Source organism: Onthophagus taurus, unplaced genomic scaffold (genome assembly GCF_036711975.1).
Source record: "Onthophagus taurus isolate NC unplaced genomic scaffold, IU_Otau_3.0 ScKx7SY_15, whole genome shotgun sequence".
Lineage (NCBI taxonomy): Eukaryota > Metazoa > Arthropoda > Insecta > Coleoptera > Scarabaeidae > Onthophagus > Onthophagus taurus.
Window position 1 is genome coordinate 471,423 of NW_027248940.1, and position 15,410 is coordinate 486,832.

The window sequence follows — 15,410 nt, forward strand, 5'->3', positions numbered from 1 at the left end:
ATACCTTTTTAGTTCATAATAAACAATTTATTCCTAAAAAACTTTTCTCCATCACCTTTCATCCTTGAGTTATGATCAATTTTAATATCAAAAGTACTCAATTTTGATATTTCGATGATTTTCTCTTTTTATCATTAAAAAATCATTATAACTAAACTAAATCTGTTTATGAGTAATGTCCTTTTAATTCATAATAAACAATTTATTTCAAATAAACTTTTCTCCATCACCTTTAATTTTTGAGTTATGACCTATTTTAATATCAAAAGTACTCAATTTTGACATTTTGGTGATTTTTTCTTTATCACTAGAAAATCATTATACCTAAACTAAATTTGTTTATGGATGATGTTTTTTTAGTTCATAATAAACAATTTATTTCTAAAAAACTTTTCTCCATAACCTTTCATCCTTGAGTTATGATCAATTTTAATATCAAAAGTACTCAATTTTGATATTTCGATGATTTTCTCTTTTTATCATTAAAAAATCATTATAACTAAACTAAATCTGTTTATGAATAATGTCCTTTTAATTCATAATAAACAATTTATTTCAAATAAACTTTTCTCCATCACCTTTAATTTTTGAGTTATGATCTATTTTAATACCAAAAGTACTCAATTTTGACATTTTGGTGATTTTTTCTTTATCACTAGAAAATCATTATACCTAAACTAAATTTGTTTATGGATGATGTTTTTTTAGTTCATAATAAACAATTTATTCCTAAAAAACTTTTCTACATCACCTTTCATCCTTGAGTTATGATCAATTTTAATATCAAAAGTACTCAATTTTGATATTTCGATGATTTTCTTTTTTTATCATTAAAAAATCATTATAACTAAACCAAATCTGTTTATGAGTAATGTCCTTTTAATTCATAATAAACAATTTATTTCAAATAAACTATTCTCCATCACCTTTAGTTTTTGAGTTATGATCTATTTTAATACCAAAAGTACTCAATTTTGACATTTTGATGATTTTTTCTTTATCACTAGAAAATCATTATACCTAAACTAAATTTGTTTAAGGATGATGTTTTTTTAGTACATAATAAACAATTTATTCCTAAAAAACTTTTCTCCATCACCTTTCATCCTTGAGTTATGATCAATTTTAATATCAAAAGTACTCAATTTTGATATTTCGATGATTTTCTCTTTTTATCATTAAAAAATCATTATAACTAAACTAAATCTGTTTATGAATAATGTCCTTTTAATTCATAATAAACAATTTATTTCAAATAAACTTTTCTCCATCACCTTTAATTTTTGAGTTATGATCTATTTTAATACCAAAAGTACTCAATTTTGACATTTTGGTGATTTTTTCTTTATCACTAGAAAATCATTATACCTAAACTAAATTTGTTTAAGGATGATGTTTTTTAGTTCATAATAAACAATTTATTCCTAAAAAACTTTTCTCCATCACCTTTCATCCTTGAGTTATGATCAATTTTAATATCAAAAGTACTCAATTTTGATATTTCGATGATTTTCTCTTTTTATCATTAAAAAATCATTATAAGTAAACCAAATCTGTTTATGAGTAATGTCCTTTTAATTCATAATAAACAATTTATTTCAAATAAACTATTCTCCATCACCTTTAGTTTTTGAGTTATGATCTATTTTAATACCAAAAGTACTCAATTTTGACATTTTGGTGATTTTTTCTTTATCACTAGAAAATCATTATACCTAAACTAAATTTGTTTAAGGATGATGTTTTTTTAGTTCATAATAAACAATTTATTCCTAAAAAACTTTTCTCCATCACCTTTCATCCTTGAGTTATGATCAATTTTAATATCAAAAGTACTCAATTTTGATATTTCGATGATTTTCTCTTTTTATCATTAAAAAATCATTATAACTAAACTAAATCTGTTTATGAATAATGTCCTTTTAATTCATAATAAACAATTTATTTCAAATAAACTTTTCTCCATCACCTTTAATTTTTGAGTTATGATCTATTTTAATACCAAAAGTACTCAATTTTGACATTTTGGTGATTTTTTCTTTATCACTAGAAAATCATTATACCTAAACTAAATTTGTTTAAGGATGATGTTTTTTAGTTCATAATAAACAATTTATTCCTAAAAAACTTTTCTCCATCACCTTTCATCCTTGAGTTATGATCAATTTTAATATCAAAAGTACTCAATTTTGATATTTCGATGATTTTCTCTTTTTATCATTAAAAAATCATTATAAGTAAACCAAATCTGTTTATGAGTAATGTCCTTTTAATTCATAATAAACAATTTATTTCAAATAAACTATTCTCCATCACCTTTAGTTTTTGAGTTATGATCTATTTTAATACCAAAAGTACTCAATTTTGACATTTTGGTGATTTTTTCTTTATCACTAGAAAATCATTATACCTAAACTAAATTTGTTTAAGGATGATGTTTTTTTAGTTCATAATAAACAATTTATTCCTAAAAAACTTTTCTCCATCACCTTTCATCCTTGAGTTATGATCAATTTTAATATCAAAAGTACTCAATTTTGATATTTCGATGATTTTCTCTTTTTATCATTAAAAAATCATTATAAGTAAACCAAATCTGTTTATGAGTAATGTCCTTTTAATTCATAATAAACAATTTATTTCAAATAAACTATTCTCCATCACCTTTAGTTTTTGAGTTATGATCTATTTTAATACCAAAAGTACTCAATTTTGACATTTTGGTGATTTTTTCTTTATCACTAGAAAATCATTATACCTAAACTAAATTTGTTTAAGGATGATGTTTTTTTAGTTCATAATAAACAATTTATTCCTAAAAAACTTTTCTCCATCACCTTTCATCCTTGAGTTATGATCAATTTTAATATCAAAAGTACTCAATTTTGATATTTCGATGATTTTCTCTTTTTATCATTAAAAAATCATTATAACTAAACTAAATCTGTTTATGAATAATGTCCTTTTAATTCATAATAAACAATTTATTTCAAATAAACTTTTCTCCATCACCTTTAATTTTTGAGTTATGATCTATTTTAATACCAAAAGTACTCAATTTTGACATTTTGGTGATTTTTTCTTTATCACTAGAAAATCATTATACCTAAACTAAATTTGTTTATGGATGATGTTTTTTTAGTTCATAATAAACAATTTATTTCTAAAAAACTTTTCTCCATAACCTTTCATCCTTGAGTTATGATCAATTTTAATATCAAAAGTACTCAATTTTGATATTTCGATGATTTTCTCTTTTTATCATTAAAAAATCATTATAACTAAACTAAATCTGTTTATGAATAATGTCCTTTTAATTCATAATAAACAATTTATTTCAAATAAACTTTTCTCCATCACCTTTAATTTTTGAGTTATGATCTATTTTAATACCAAAAGTACTCAATTTTGACATTTTGGTGATTTTTTCTTTATCACTAGAAAATCATTATACCTAAACTAAATTTGTTTATGGATGATGTTTTTTTAGTTCATAATAAACAATTTATTCCTAAAAAACTTTTCTACATCACCTTTCATCCTTGAGTTATGATCAATTTTAATATCAAAAGTACTCAATTTTGATATTTCGATGATTTTCTTTTTTTATCATTAAAAAATCATTATAACTAAACCAAATCTGTTTATGAGTAATGTCCTTTTAATTCATAATAAACAATTTATTTCAAATAAACTATTCTCCATCACCTTTAGTTTTTGAGTTATGATCTATTTTAATACCAAAAGTACTCAATTTTGACATTTTGATGATTTTTTCTTTATCACTAGAAAATCATTATACCTAAACTAAATTTGTTTAAGGATGATGTTTTTTTAGTACATAATAAACAATTTATTCCTAAAAAACTTTTCTCCATCACCTTTCATCCTTGAGTTATGATCAATTTTAATATCAAAAGTACTCAATTTTGATATTTCGATGATTTTCTCTTTTTATCATTAAAAAATCATTATAACTAAACTAAATCTGTTTATGAATAATGTCCTTTTAATTCATAATAAACAATTTATTTCAAATAAACTTTTCTCCATCACCTTTAATTTTTGAGTTATGATCTATTTTAATACCAAAAGTACTCAATTTTGACATTTTGGTGATTTTTTCTTTATCACTAGAAAATCATTATACCTAAACTAAATTTGTTTAAGGATGATGTTTTTTAGTTCATAATAAACAATTTATTCCTAAAAAACTTTTCTCCATCACCTTTCATCCTTGAGTTATGATCAATTTTAATATCAAAAGTACTCAATTTTGATATTTCGATGATTTTCTCTTTTTATCATTAAAAAATCATTATAAGTAAACCAAATCTGTTTATGAGTAATGTCCTTTTAATTCATAATAAACAATTTATTTCAAATAAACTATTCTCCATCACCTTTAGTTTTTGAGTTATGATCTATTTTAATACCAAAAGTACTCAATTTTGACATTTTGGTGATTTTTTCTTTATCACTAGAAAATCATTATACCTAAACTAAATTTGTTTAAGGATGATGTTTTTTTAGTTCATAATAAACAATTTATTCCTAAAAAACTTTTCTCCATCACCTTTCATCCTTGAGTTATGATCAATTTTAATATCAAAAGTACTCAATTTTGATATTTCGATGATTTTCTCTTTTTATCATTAAAAAATCATTATAACTAAACTAAATCTGTTTATGAATAATGTCCTTTTAATTCATAATAAACAATTTATTTCAAATAAACTTTTCTCCATCACCTTTAATTTTTGAGTTATGATCTATTTTAATACCAAAAGTACTCAATTTTGACATTTTGGTGATTTTTTCTTTATCACTAGAAAATCATTATACCTAAACTAAATTTGTTTAAGGATGATGTTTTTTAGTTCATAATAAACAATTTATTCCTAAAAAACTTTTCTCCATCACCTTTCATCCTTGAGTTATGATCAATTTTAATATCAAAAGTACTCAATTTTGATATTTCGATGATTTTCTCTTTTTATCATTAAAAAATCATTATAAGTAAACCAAATCTGTTTATGAGTAATGTCCTTTTAATTCATAATAAACAATTTATTTCAAATAAACTATTCTCCATCACCTTTAGTTTTTGAGTTATGATCTATTTTAATACCAAAAGTACTCAATTTTGACATTTTGGTGATTTTTTCTTTATCACTAGAAAATCATTATACCTAAACTAAATTTGTTTAAGGATGATGTTTTTTTAGTTCATAATAAACAATTTATTCCTAAAAAACTTTTCTCCATCACCTTTCATCCTTGAGTTATGATCAATTTTAATATCAAAAGTACTCAATTTTGATATTTCGATGATTTTCTCTTTTTATCATTAAAAAATCATTATAACTAAACTAAATCTGTTTATGAATAATGTCCTTTTAATTCATAATAAACAATTTATTTCAAATAAACTTTTCTCCATCACCTTTAATTTTTGAGTTATGATCTATTTTAATACCAAAAGTACTCAATTTTGACATTTTGGTGATTTTTTCTTTATCACTAGAAAATCATTATACCTAAACTAAATTTGTTTAAGGATGATGTTTTTTAGTTCATAATAAACAATTTATTCCTAAAAAACTTTTCTCCATCACCTTTCATCCTTGAGTTATGATCAATTTTAATATCAAAAGTACTCAATTTTGATATTTCGATGATTTTCTCTTTTTATCATTAAAAAATCATTATAAGTAAACCAAATCTGTTTATGAGTAATGTCCTTTTAATTCATAATAAACAATTTATTTCAAATAAACTATTCTCCATCACCTTTAGTTTTTGAGTTATGATCTATTTTAATACCAAAAGTACTCAATTTTGACATTTTGGTGATTTTTTCTTTATCACTAGAAAATCATTATACCTAAACTAAATTTGTTTAAGGATGATGTTTTTTTAGTTCATAATAAACAATTTATTCCTAAAAAACTTTTCTCCATCACCTTTCATCCTTGAGTTATGATCAATTTTAATATCAAAAGTACTCAATTTTGATATTTCGATGATTTTCTCTTTTTATCATTAAAAAATCATTATAAGTAAACCAAATCTGTTGATGAGTAATGTCCTTTTAATTCATAATAAACAATTTATTTCAAATAAACTATTCTCCATCACCTTTAGTTTTTGAGTTATGATCTATTTTAATACCAAAAGTACTCAATTTTGACATTTTGATGATTTTTTCTTTATCACTAGAAAATCATTATACCTAAACTAAATTTGTTTAAGGATGATGTTTTTTTAGTTCATAATAAACAATTTATTCCTAAAAAACTTTTCTCCATCACCTTTCATCCTTGAGTTATGATCAATTTTAATATCAAAAGTACTCAATTTTGATATTTCGATGATTTTCTTTTTTTATCATTAAAAAATCATTATAACTAAACCAAATCTGTTTATGAGTAATGTCCTTTTAATTCATAATAAACAATTTATTTCAAATAAACTTTTCTCCATCACCTTTAATTTTTGAGTTATGATCTATTTTAATATCAAAAGTACTCAATTTTGACATTTTGGTGATTTTTTCTTTATCACTAGAAAATCATTATAACTAAACCAAATCTGTTTATGGATGATGTCTTTTTAGTTCATAATAAACAATTTATTTCAAAAAAACTTATCTCCATCACAATTAATTTTTGAGTAATGATCGATTTTGATAACAAAAGTACTCAATTTTGCCATTATGGGGATTTTCTCTTTATCACTAGAAAATCATTACATCTAAACAAAATCTGTTTATCAATAATATCTTTTTAGTTCACAATAAACAATTTATTCCTAAAAAACTTTTCGTCATCACCTTTCATTCTTGAGTTATGATCGGTTTTAAAATCAAAAGTACTTAATTTTGACATTTTGGGGATTTTCTCTTTATCACTAGAAAATTATTATGCCTAAACTAAATTTGTTTATGGATGATGTCTTTTTAGCTCATAATAAACAGTTTATTCCTCGAATTACGTACAATTTCACAGCCGACTACTGAATTTTCGATGATTTTAAGTAGCATTAACAAGATACGCGTCTTTAGTTTTTTGAGTTTTTTATGAAAACAACAATGTTTTTTAAAAAATAGTAAGAGTAAAAAAAGTTTTAGAATTAAATTCCACATGAAATGAAGTAGTAATGTATTAAATCTGCCAAAAGGTTAAAAAATCCCGTAATCCGTAATCAACCCTTTGAAATGCCTCAATTGGTCTCAACTTGCTACCAATTAATACCCTCGGTACACTCATAACGTATACCAAATTTGGTTTTTCTAGCTTAATGTATTACGAAGATTACATTTAGGATTACAACTTGCAAGGTCATGAGCGCCTGGAAATGCGCACGTCACACGAAGTCGTGCATTTTAGATGTAGCAGTGAGAGTGATAACTTGCAGTTTAGGTGTTTTCTTTAGATTTTGTTTTAAGTGCATCCGAAAGTCAAGATAAGTTGGAAAGGGATTATTGCAGGGGGTTTTCGCTTCATGAAGCCCCTGCTATGCTTGAGAACAATGACGACATTGTCAGCCAGGTTGATGAAATAACTATATTTCCTCCTGTAAACGCTGCAGCCGACCTGACAGATGAAGATTCTGGAGCAGAAAATGATCTTACAGTGAATAACCTACCGGTATCACAGTTACAAGCGCCGGTGGAAATCGTAATTGAAAGTAACTACGACAGTGATTTTTCATCAGATCACCTCTATCAGAGTTACAATCACAAAACACGGCAGCAAGAAACAAACAAAAAGTAAAAACTAAAAAGAGACAGATGCACTACAGTTGGATAAAAGAAGATTTGAAATTACCGCCCACCGACTTTGATAGTCCTACGAATTCGGCGATCACAGAAAACCCCTTAGAGCTTTTCTCAAAATTTTTTGACGAAGAAGTAATAGAATTGATTTTGAATCAGAGTAATAAGTACGCACAACAAAAAAATAGAAATGCAGGAAGTAAACGCTTTTATAGGCGTTTTGATGTTCTGGGAACGTGAAAAAGATTGCCATAACGTCATGATTACAGAAGCAATTACAAGGGACCGGTTTGAGTATTTGTTTTCTAATCTTCACGTCTGTGATAATCAGCAGTTGGACCAAGGTGACAAATTCGCTAAACTAAGGCCGCTTTTCACACTGTTGAATAAAAAATTCATGGAGAATTTCTCGCTTGAAGAAATGCACTTAGTTGATGAAGCTATGGTTCCGTATTATGGACGTCATAGCTGTAAGCAGTATATTCGAGGAAAACCCATGCGCTATGGATATAAGTTATGGGTAGGAAGTACCAAGTTAGGTTACTTGAATTGGTTCGAACCTTATCAAGGAGCCTCTAAAAATATAAGTGAAAACTTTTCTGAATTGGGAGTTGGTGCTGGAGTAGTCTTAGAATATGCGCAAGCTTTACGTAAGGAATGGCCAGATAAAAAATTTCATCTCTTTTTTGATAACTTCTTTACGTCAATTCCGTTGATCGAAAAATTAACTGACTGCAATTTTTATGCTACTGGTATGGTTAGAGAAAACAGGCTAAAAGACATTTCTCTTATAGATTCAAAACTCATAAAGAAGCAGCGCAGAGGAAGTTATGATTATGCAAAAATTGTAAAACAATATAATTGCAGTAAAGTGGCACGATAATAGTGTAGTTTCTGTTTGTTCCAATTTTTCTGGAGTTGCCCCAATTCACTCGGTCACACGTTATTCGCAAAAAGAAAAGAAGAATATTCAGGTGCAGCAGCCGCATCTTATACAGATGTACAATACAAATATGGGAGGCGTCGACCGCTCTGACCAAAATATCAGCTTATATCGAATTTCGATCAGAGGAAAACAATGGTATTTTCCTTTGATATCTCACTGTATTGACATGGCAATTCAAAACGCATGGCATATCCATCGCAAGAATGGAGGAGAATTAGATCAACTTAGTTTTAGAAGGAGAATTGCTGTAAAGCTGTTGGTTCAGAATAAAAAAACATCGTCATATCAAAAAGGACATACCAGTAGGTCCCACGAAATAGATATACGGTTCGACCGAATAGATGATTTAGTTATGCCCCAAGAAAAACAAACTAGGTGTGCTCATTGCCATCAAAAAACTACAACGAGATGCGCAAAATGTGACATTGGTGTACAGGGTGGGCAAATTTGGGTGTTACTATAGGCTATCTCAGAAACTATAAGAGATACGAAAAAAGTAGGTGCCATGTCCCGGTCTCTTTTTTCGATACTAACCCAATCCTGCAAACACCAAACCTCTATCTTCTTTTGTTTTTAAGTTATAGCCAAAAAGTCAAATTTTCGTGATTTCAAAAAATGCTCATATTTCGTTTATTTTTGAAATTAGAAAAATGAGGTTGATATGTTCCTAAGACACTTTTCTAAGTAGAATATACTGCCGTTGAAAAATTTTAAAAATATTTGATGATTTTTGAGATACAACACAAAGTTTTATTTTTTTAAATGCAAACTATAGTAGATTATGGTGTTACTGAAAAGAGCATATTTTTAGCTTTCCAATGATGTATTGCACGCATGATGTATTTGGGGAAAATAAGCATTACTTTTTAATTCTAAAATATTAAAGATTAATATTCAATATTTTAATTATAGTAGGCGAGGAAAACGTAAATGCCACTTAGTTACTATAAGGTTTGTTCGAGCAGCGGCAAAACCAATCTGCAAATTGGGAGACGCATGCGCAGTATGGTAACGGTGTTCGAGCAGTAAATAAATCCCGAATTCTGACTTTTTCGACTACCAATCGTGTGTTCGATCAGAATTTAGGATTAGTTGGGTACTGGTTGGGTATAGTTTTTACAATTTGCTGACTTTCGAAAAATTGTTGACGGATTGTGTACTGTCATGCGCAGTGGATACTTTGCGAGTTTGTTGGTAATAAACGTAGCACGTCGAGAGGGCGACACAATCGATTTATATTTGTAAACACAATATCCGCTTTATTAATCTGTAATTGTTGTTAACACGTTCTTAAGTACCTAGTATAAATCAGAGTATAAATAATCATGTCCGATATTTCGTCGTCAAGTGAAGATGTGCCTTTAGTAAATTTTGAGTCAAGTGATGATGACCTAGAAGGTGAATTACTTGATACACCAGTGCGAATAAGGCCAAAAAATGAAGAGTACTTCGAAATAACAGTACAACAGTATAGCGACTCAGAATTTATGGAACATTTTCGTTTGAGTAGAGTAGTTGCTGAAGATCTAGCAAATCGATTTAAAGCCAGCCAGTATTATAATTATCAAGCCGGAGGAAATGGAAAATTAACAGAAAAACAACATATATTAATATTTCTGTGGTTTGCTGGTCATCAGACGGCTTCTTTCCGAGATGTAGCTGATAGATTTAATATTAGTATAAGTTCCCTACAAACTGTAATCCAGCGAACAGTGTATTTTATAAGCAACCTATCAGACGAAGTAATACAATGGCCATATAAAATGTTTAATACAATGTTTTCATATATTTACTGTTCGAGCTGTGACAAATATCGTACTAGTTCGCAATTAATCGTTACGTGCGCATGCGCATTCATGAATGCACTAATTTGTCACAAACTAATACCTAATTCTCTGCTCGAACAAACCTATAGTAACGTGAGTTTACTGATCATTTCATTCATGAATTTTTTGAAACGAGTTTCCCGCTTAAAAATTCCTCATTATCTTTAAATACATAAAGCGATAAAATTAAAAAATGATTCTTTGTAAATGATAGATAAGGCTCCATATACCATATATAAACATCGTTTCAATGGAAAGTCCGCTGCCCAGTTTATGATCCCTAATCTTCCTCTATCTCACCCAATTTCAAAAGAAAAGGTTGCTAATATGAAAAAACTTCTAAATCTCATGAGAAAACTGGGAAGATACTACCGAAGATTTCATTCATTGATACCCAACTGTTCTAACCTTACAACCAGTAAGTTTAGTAGAAGAAGATGACACAGTCTGTGACTGTTTTTTAGTTCCTGAAGTTTTTGTTCATATTTAATTATTCATTAATTAATACGTTTTTTGTATTTTTAATAAACAAACTTTATCTACAAATCATTTTATATTGGTGAACAAAGTCAGGGATAAGACACTGAGAAATTTAAATCAACTCTTCAAAGTTTTTATTCATTGGTACAAAACCAACTTTATCCTGCATAATGGTACAAGACCAACTTTTTGTCATATTCGTGCAAAACCATACAGCAATTAGATAGTAATTACTTTCCGAACCCGCCTACTCAAAAATCATCAAATATTTTTAAAATTTTTCAACGGCAGTATATTCTACTTAAAAAAGTGTCTTAAGAACGTATCAACCCCATTTCTCTAATTTCAAAAATAAATGAAATATGAGCATTTTTAGAAATCCCGAAAATTTGACTTTTTGGCTATAACTTAAAAACAAAAGAAGGTAGAGGTTTGGTGTTTGCGGGATTGGACTAGTCTCGAAAAAAGAGACCGGGACATGGCACCTACTTTTTTCGTATCTCTTATAGTTTCTGAGATAGCCTATAATAACACCCAAATTTGCCCACCCTGTACACACGAAGTGTTTTGTTCAGTATCACACTAATAAATAATTTTACGTTTATAGATATTCATGTGCTGAATGAACCATGGGCGACTTCGGCTCCCCTAAGGAGCTACATCCCTCCAAAAATGGCGGAAAATTTTGGTTTAATTTCTTTTTTTCAAAAACCATAAACGCAAGAAAAATGAAATTTGGGGAATATGTTTAACTCATAATAGGATACATTTTGACCCTATTTGTACAGCTCTGTTCAGATTTAATGCGAATCGTCCGCTGTTAGCTCCGACATGACGCTGGTACTGGAAGAAAAGGGAGACATCTTTTGTTTCTATTCAATTCGATTTGTGAGACTAAAGGAAGTTACTCTCTTTCTTAACCCAGGTAAAACAGTCCCAGTTTGAAGTGGGCTGAAGAATGGTTCACCCTTTTTTGAAATGTCTTAATTTTATTTTATTTTAAATCCTTTTTGATATTTTTAAGAACATCAAATACACGATTTTTATATGTTCCTCTAATAAATGATTTTAGAGTATTTCTATAAATAAAACGTCAGATAAAAATCTCAGTAATATAATTAATATAATGTAAAACTTATAAATAAAGCTTTATGAAACTCTTCTTCAAATTTTAAATAGAATTATTTAATATCAAAATTACGTGCATTCAAATTTGTCCGTTTTCTTAAATACAACATCCTTCGTGTTCCTGGTCAACGAGAGTCAGGTTTGACTACGAGGCGAGCAATTATTGCACTTCACCAAGAAGGAATATTGAAGACTTATTCTTAATAATGCTCAACGAAGGGGAATTGCTGAATACGTCACCGCTAATCCATTTACAACATCCACAATTATCAGGGAATTAATTCAATCGAAAATTAGACCTATGATCATATACGGAGTAGCAGCCTGGTTTAGGAAAGTCAGACAGACTTCAGTTATCAGTAAACTTTCACGAATTCAGCAAGTAGCTGGATTGGCAATCTCTGGTGCGATAGGCACAACGCCAACTCTAGTATTGGAGGTTCTGCTTGGCCTATCTCCTCTGCATTTGCATATAGAGAAAGTGGCTAGAACAACCATTTACAGATTTAAGAAATATGCTCAAAACTGTTCCGACATGTATTACCAAAGTAATACACTAATTATTAGTAATTATTTTCATTTACTACAGGAATTGTGTAAAGTAACTGGATTGCTTATACTTATTTATTTTCTTCATTTTTTCCTTTGTGTTTCAGTCACCTTGGCCATAAATCACATCACCCCGCTTGTCTGTTCGGAACTTTTACAACACTACAGAGCAGGTAAAACCTGGATTGAATGCCTCGTGAACGTAGGTCGTTTCTAGTACAATTTTATGCCTCTACGAGCGGCTCTTTTCGCATTATATCTGAACAGAACTGTACTTTCAATCTACCCTTCTAAACTACTAAACGTAACCACCCCCGTTCAATTTATGCCTAGATTTTTTTTATGAAGATGATAAATACATTGGAAAAATTTCAGTTAGATAGATAAAACTATTCTAAAACTTTTTTGTCTCTCTGATGTTCTTCTAAAAATGAATAATTTCTAAGAAAAAAAATAATTAAGCAAACACTAACTGTTAAGCTGTAGGGTTGTTAATCGAAAGTTGGAATGAATTTTTAATAAAAAAATCTTTGTAGGCTTTGTTATCTTTGTCAGAAATATTTTTGACGTTTCAATGTCAGTGGTTTTCTTACTATTATTATTGTTTTATTTAAAATTTTGAAACGCCGAGTAAACGAGCCTAAATGCGGTAGAACTTTATTCAAAAATTAATTTGAAAAACAATAATAATAGTAAGAAAAACTGACATTTAAACGTCAAAAAGATTTTTTCATTCAAAATTAATTTCAACTTTTGATCGACAACCCCGTTGTTTAACGGGCAGTGTTTGCTTTACTATTTTTTTTCTCAAAAATTAGTCGTTTTTGGAAAAATTTTAGAGAGACAAAAAAGTTTTAGAATACTTTCATCTATCTATGTAAAATTTTTCTAATGTATTTATCATCTGCATAAAAAAAATTTTAGCAAAAATGCAAAGGGGGTGGTTACGTTTAGTAGTTTAAAAGGGTAGGTTGAAAGTACAAATAGGGTCAAAACGTGCCCTATTATGAGTTAAACATATTCCCCAAATTTCATTTTCCTAGCGTTTATGGTTTTTGAGAAAAAGAAATTAAACCAAAATTTTCCGCCATTTTTGGAGGGGTGTAGCTCCTTAGGGGAGCCGAAGTCGCCCATGGTTCATATATCAAAGTACCCTTAAAATTTACCAAAGAATCACCCCTTGAAGTTTGTTGCAGTCATTCACATACATCCTGTATAACCGAACCTTGACATAACCTACCTTTTTATTTTTTTAATTTATTTTATATTTATTGATTTTTTTTTTGTGCGTAAACGTTAGAATTTGATATAAACAAATAATTACTGTTTAAAATGTTAAACTTATTAAATTCACATCCAAAAACCATAATAATAATAATATCAATAGTAAATAATAAACATAACCTCAATTTTGGAACTGTCAAATTTGGAAGGGCTTTTATACTTAACCTAACTTCCTTATTTTTAAATTTATTGATTTTCGTTTTGTGCGTAAATGTTAGAATTTGATATAAATAAATAATTACTGTTTAAAATGTTAAACTTATTTCACTCAAATCCAAAACCATAATAATATTAAATAATAAACATAACCTCAATTTTGGAACTGTCACATTTTAAAAGGGCTTTTATGGAAAAAGTTTTTGAGGGGAATTATGAAAAAGCTGATTCTTTGGGGAAATTCTGGGAAGAGTTGAAAAAAAAAAGCAGCTGGGATGTTTAAAACAAAATAAATAATTAATTAAATTCCTTTTATTACAATTTTTTTATTATAAAATATATACATAACCTAACTTTTTTATTTTTTTAAATTTATTTTATATTTATTGATTTCCTTTTTGTGCGTAAATGTTAGAATTTGATATAAACAAATAATTACTGTTTAAAATGTTAAACTTATTAAACTCACATCCAAAACCATAATAATAATAACATTAATAGTAAATAATAAACATAACCTCAATTTTGGAAGTGTCAAATTTAGTTTTAAGTACTTGGGGTGACTTCTGAAGGCTCGATGGCATGCGAAGACGAGTCGGAACTCCAATTAACAAGGCTCACTAAAACCAATCATTTTATTTAAAAAATAATTTTAACTCACAAAAAAATTACCAACCGATAATAATAATCAAAATAACCAATCCGATAATGCCTAAAATGATCATCATTTTTAAATTTTTCCACCAATATTTTCGTTTCAATTTTTGCGCTTGTTGCTCGAACTGTTTTCCACCTTCCTGTAAAGCTTCGGCACGCGAATCCAACTCGGACAGCTTTTGATCTCTCTCGAGAACCTTTTCAACGTTCACCCGCATAATCCCCACGACCTCATTGACTTGCTGTTGGGTTTGCTCCAACTTGTTATTCTTGGTAGCATTGGAAGAAGTCGCCGAATCCATGTTAAACGATCTATTTTTAAATAAAGAAAATTAATTAATTAAGATAACACGAAATGACTCAATTCTCGGTATTTACCAAACCACATCCCGTTACGAGATAAAATCATTTTTATGGGGTTAATTAATAAAAGGGCGTTTACTTACCGAAATAATTAAGGGCTAATATATTATTAACTCAAAACGAAACCAAAAATGGATAAAATAAAAACTTAAATGAACCGAAACTGACAGCAACGCAGATACTTTTGACGTTTCTAATTGACGTTTTAAGGGCCGGTAAAACAGATTAACAAAGTTATCTT

General features: G+C 28.1%; 2 protein-coding genes across 2 annotated transcripts; one reads left to right on the top strand and one right to left on the bottom strand.

The window, feature by feature from the left end:
- The first annotated feature begins 7,970 nt into the window (after positions 1 to 7,970).
- Positions 7,971 to 8,663, top strand: LOC139432405 (piggyBac transposable element-derived protein 3-like). The gene has a single exon (XM_071200925.1). The coding sequence runs from the start codon at positions 7,971 to 7,973 to the stop codon at positions 8,661 to 8,663; it is 693 nt and encodes a 230-aa protein (XP_071057026.1).
- A 5,780-nt stretch (positions 8,664 to 14,443) lies between these two features.
- Positions 14,444 to 15,364, bottom strand: LOC111419867 (vesicle-associated membrane protein 3-like). The gene is made up of 3 exons (XM_023052745.2): positions 15,253 to 15,364; positions 14,826 to 15,118; positions 14,444 to 14,769 (listed from the first exon to the last, which is right to left on the bottom strand). The coding sequence occupies exons 2-3, from the start codon at positions 15,106 to 15,108 to the stop codon at positions 14,696 to 14,698; spliced, it is 357 nt and encodes a 118-aa protein (XP_022908513.1). The 5' UTR covers positions 15,109 to 15,118; positions 15,253 to 15,364; the 3' UTR covers positions 14,444 to 14,695.
- Positions 15,365 to 15,410: the final 46 nt, after the last annotated feature.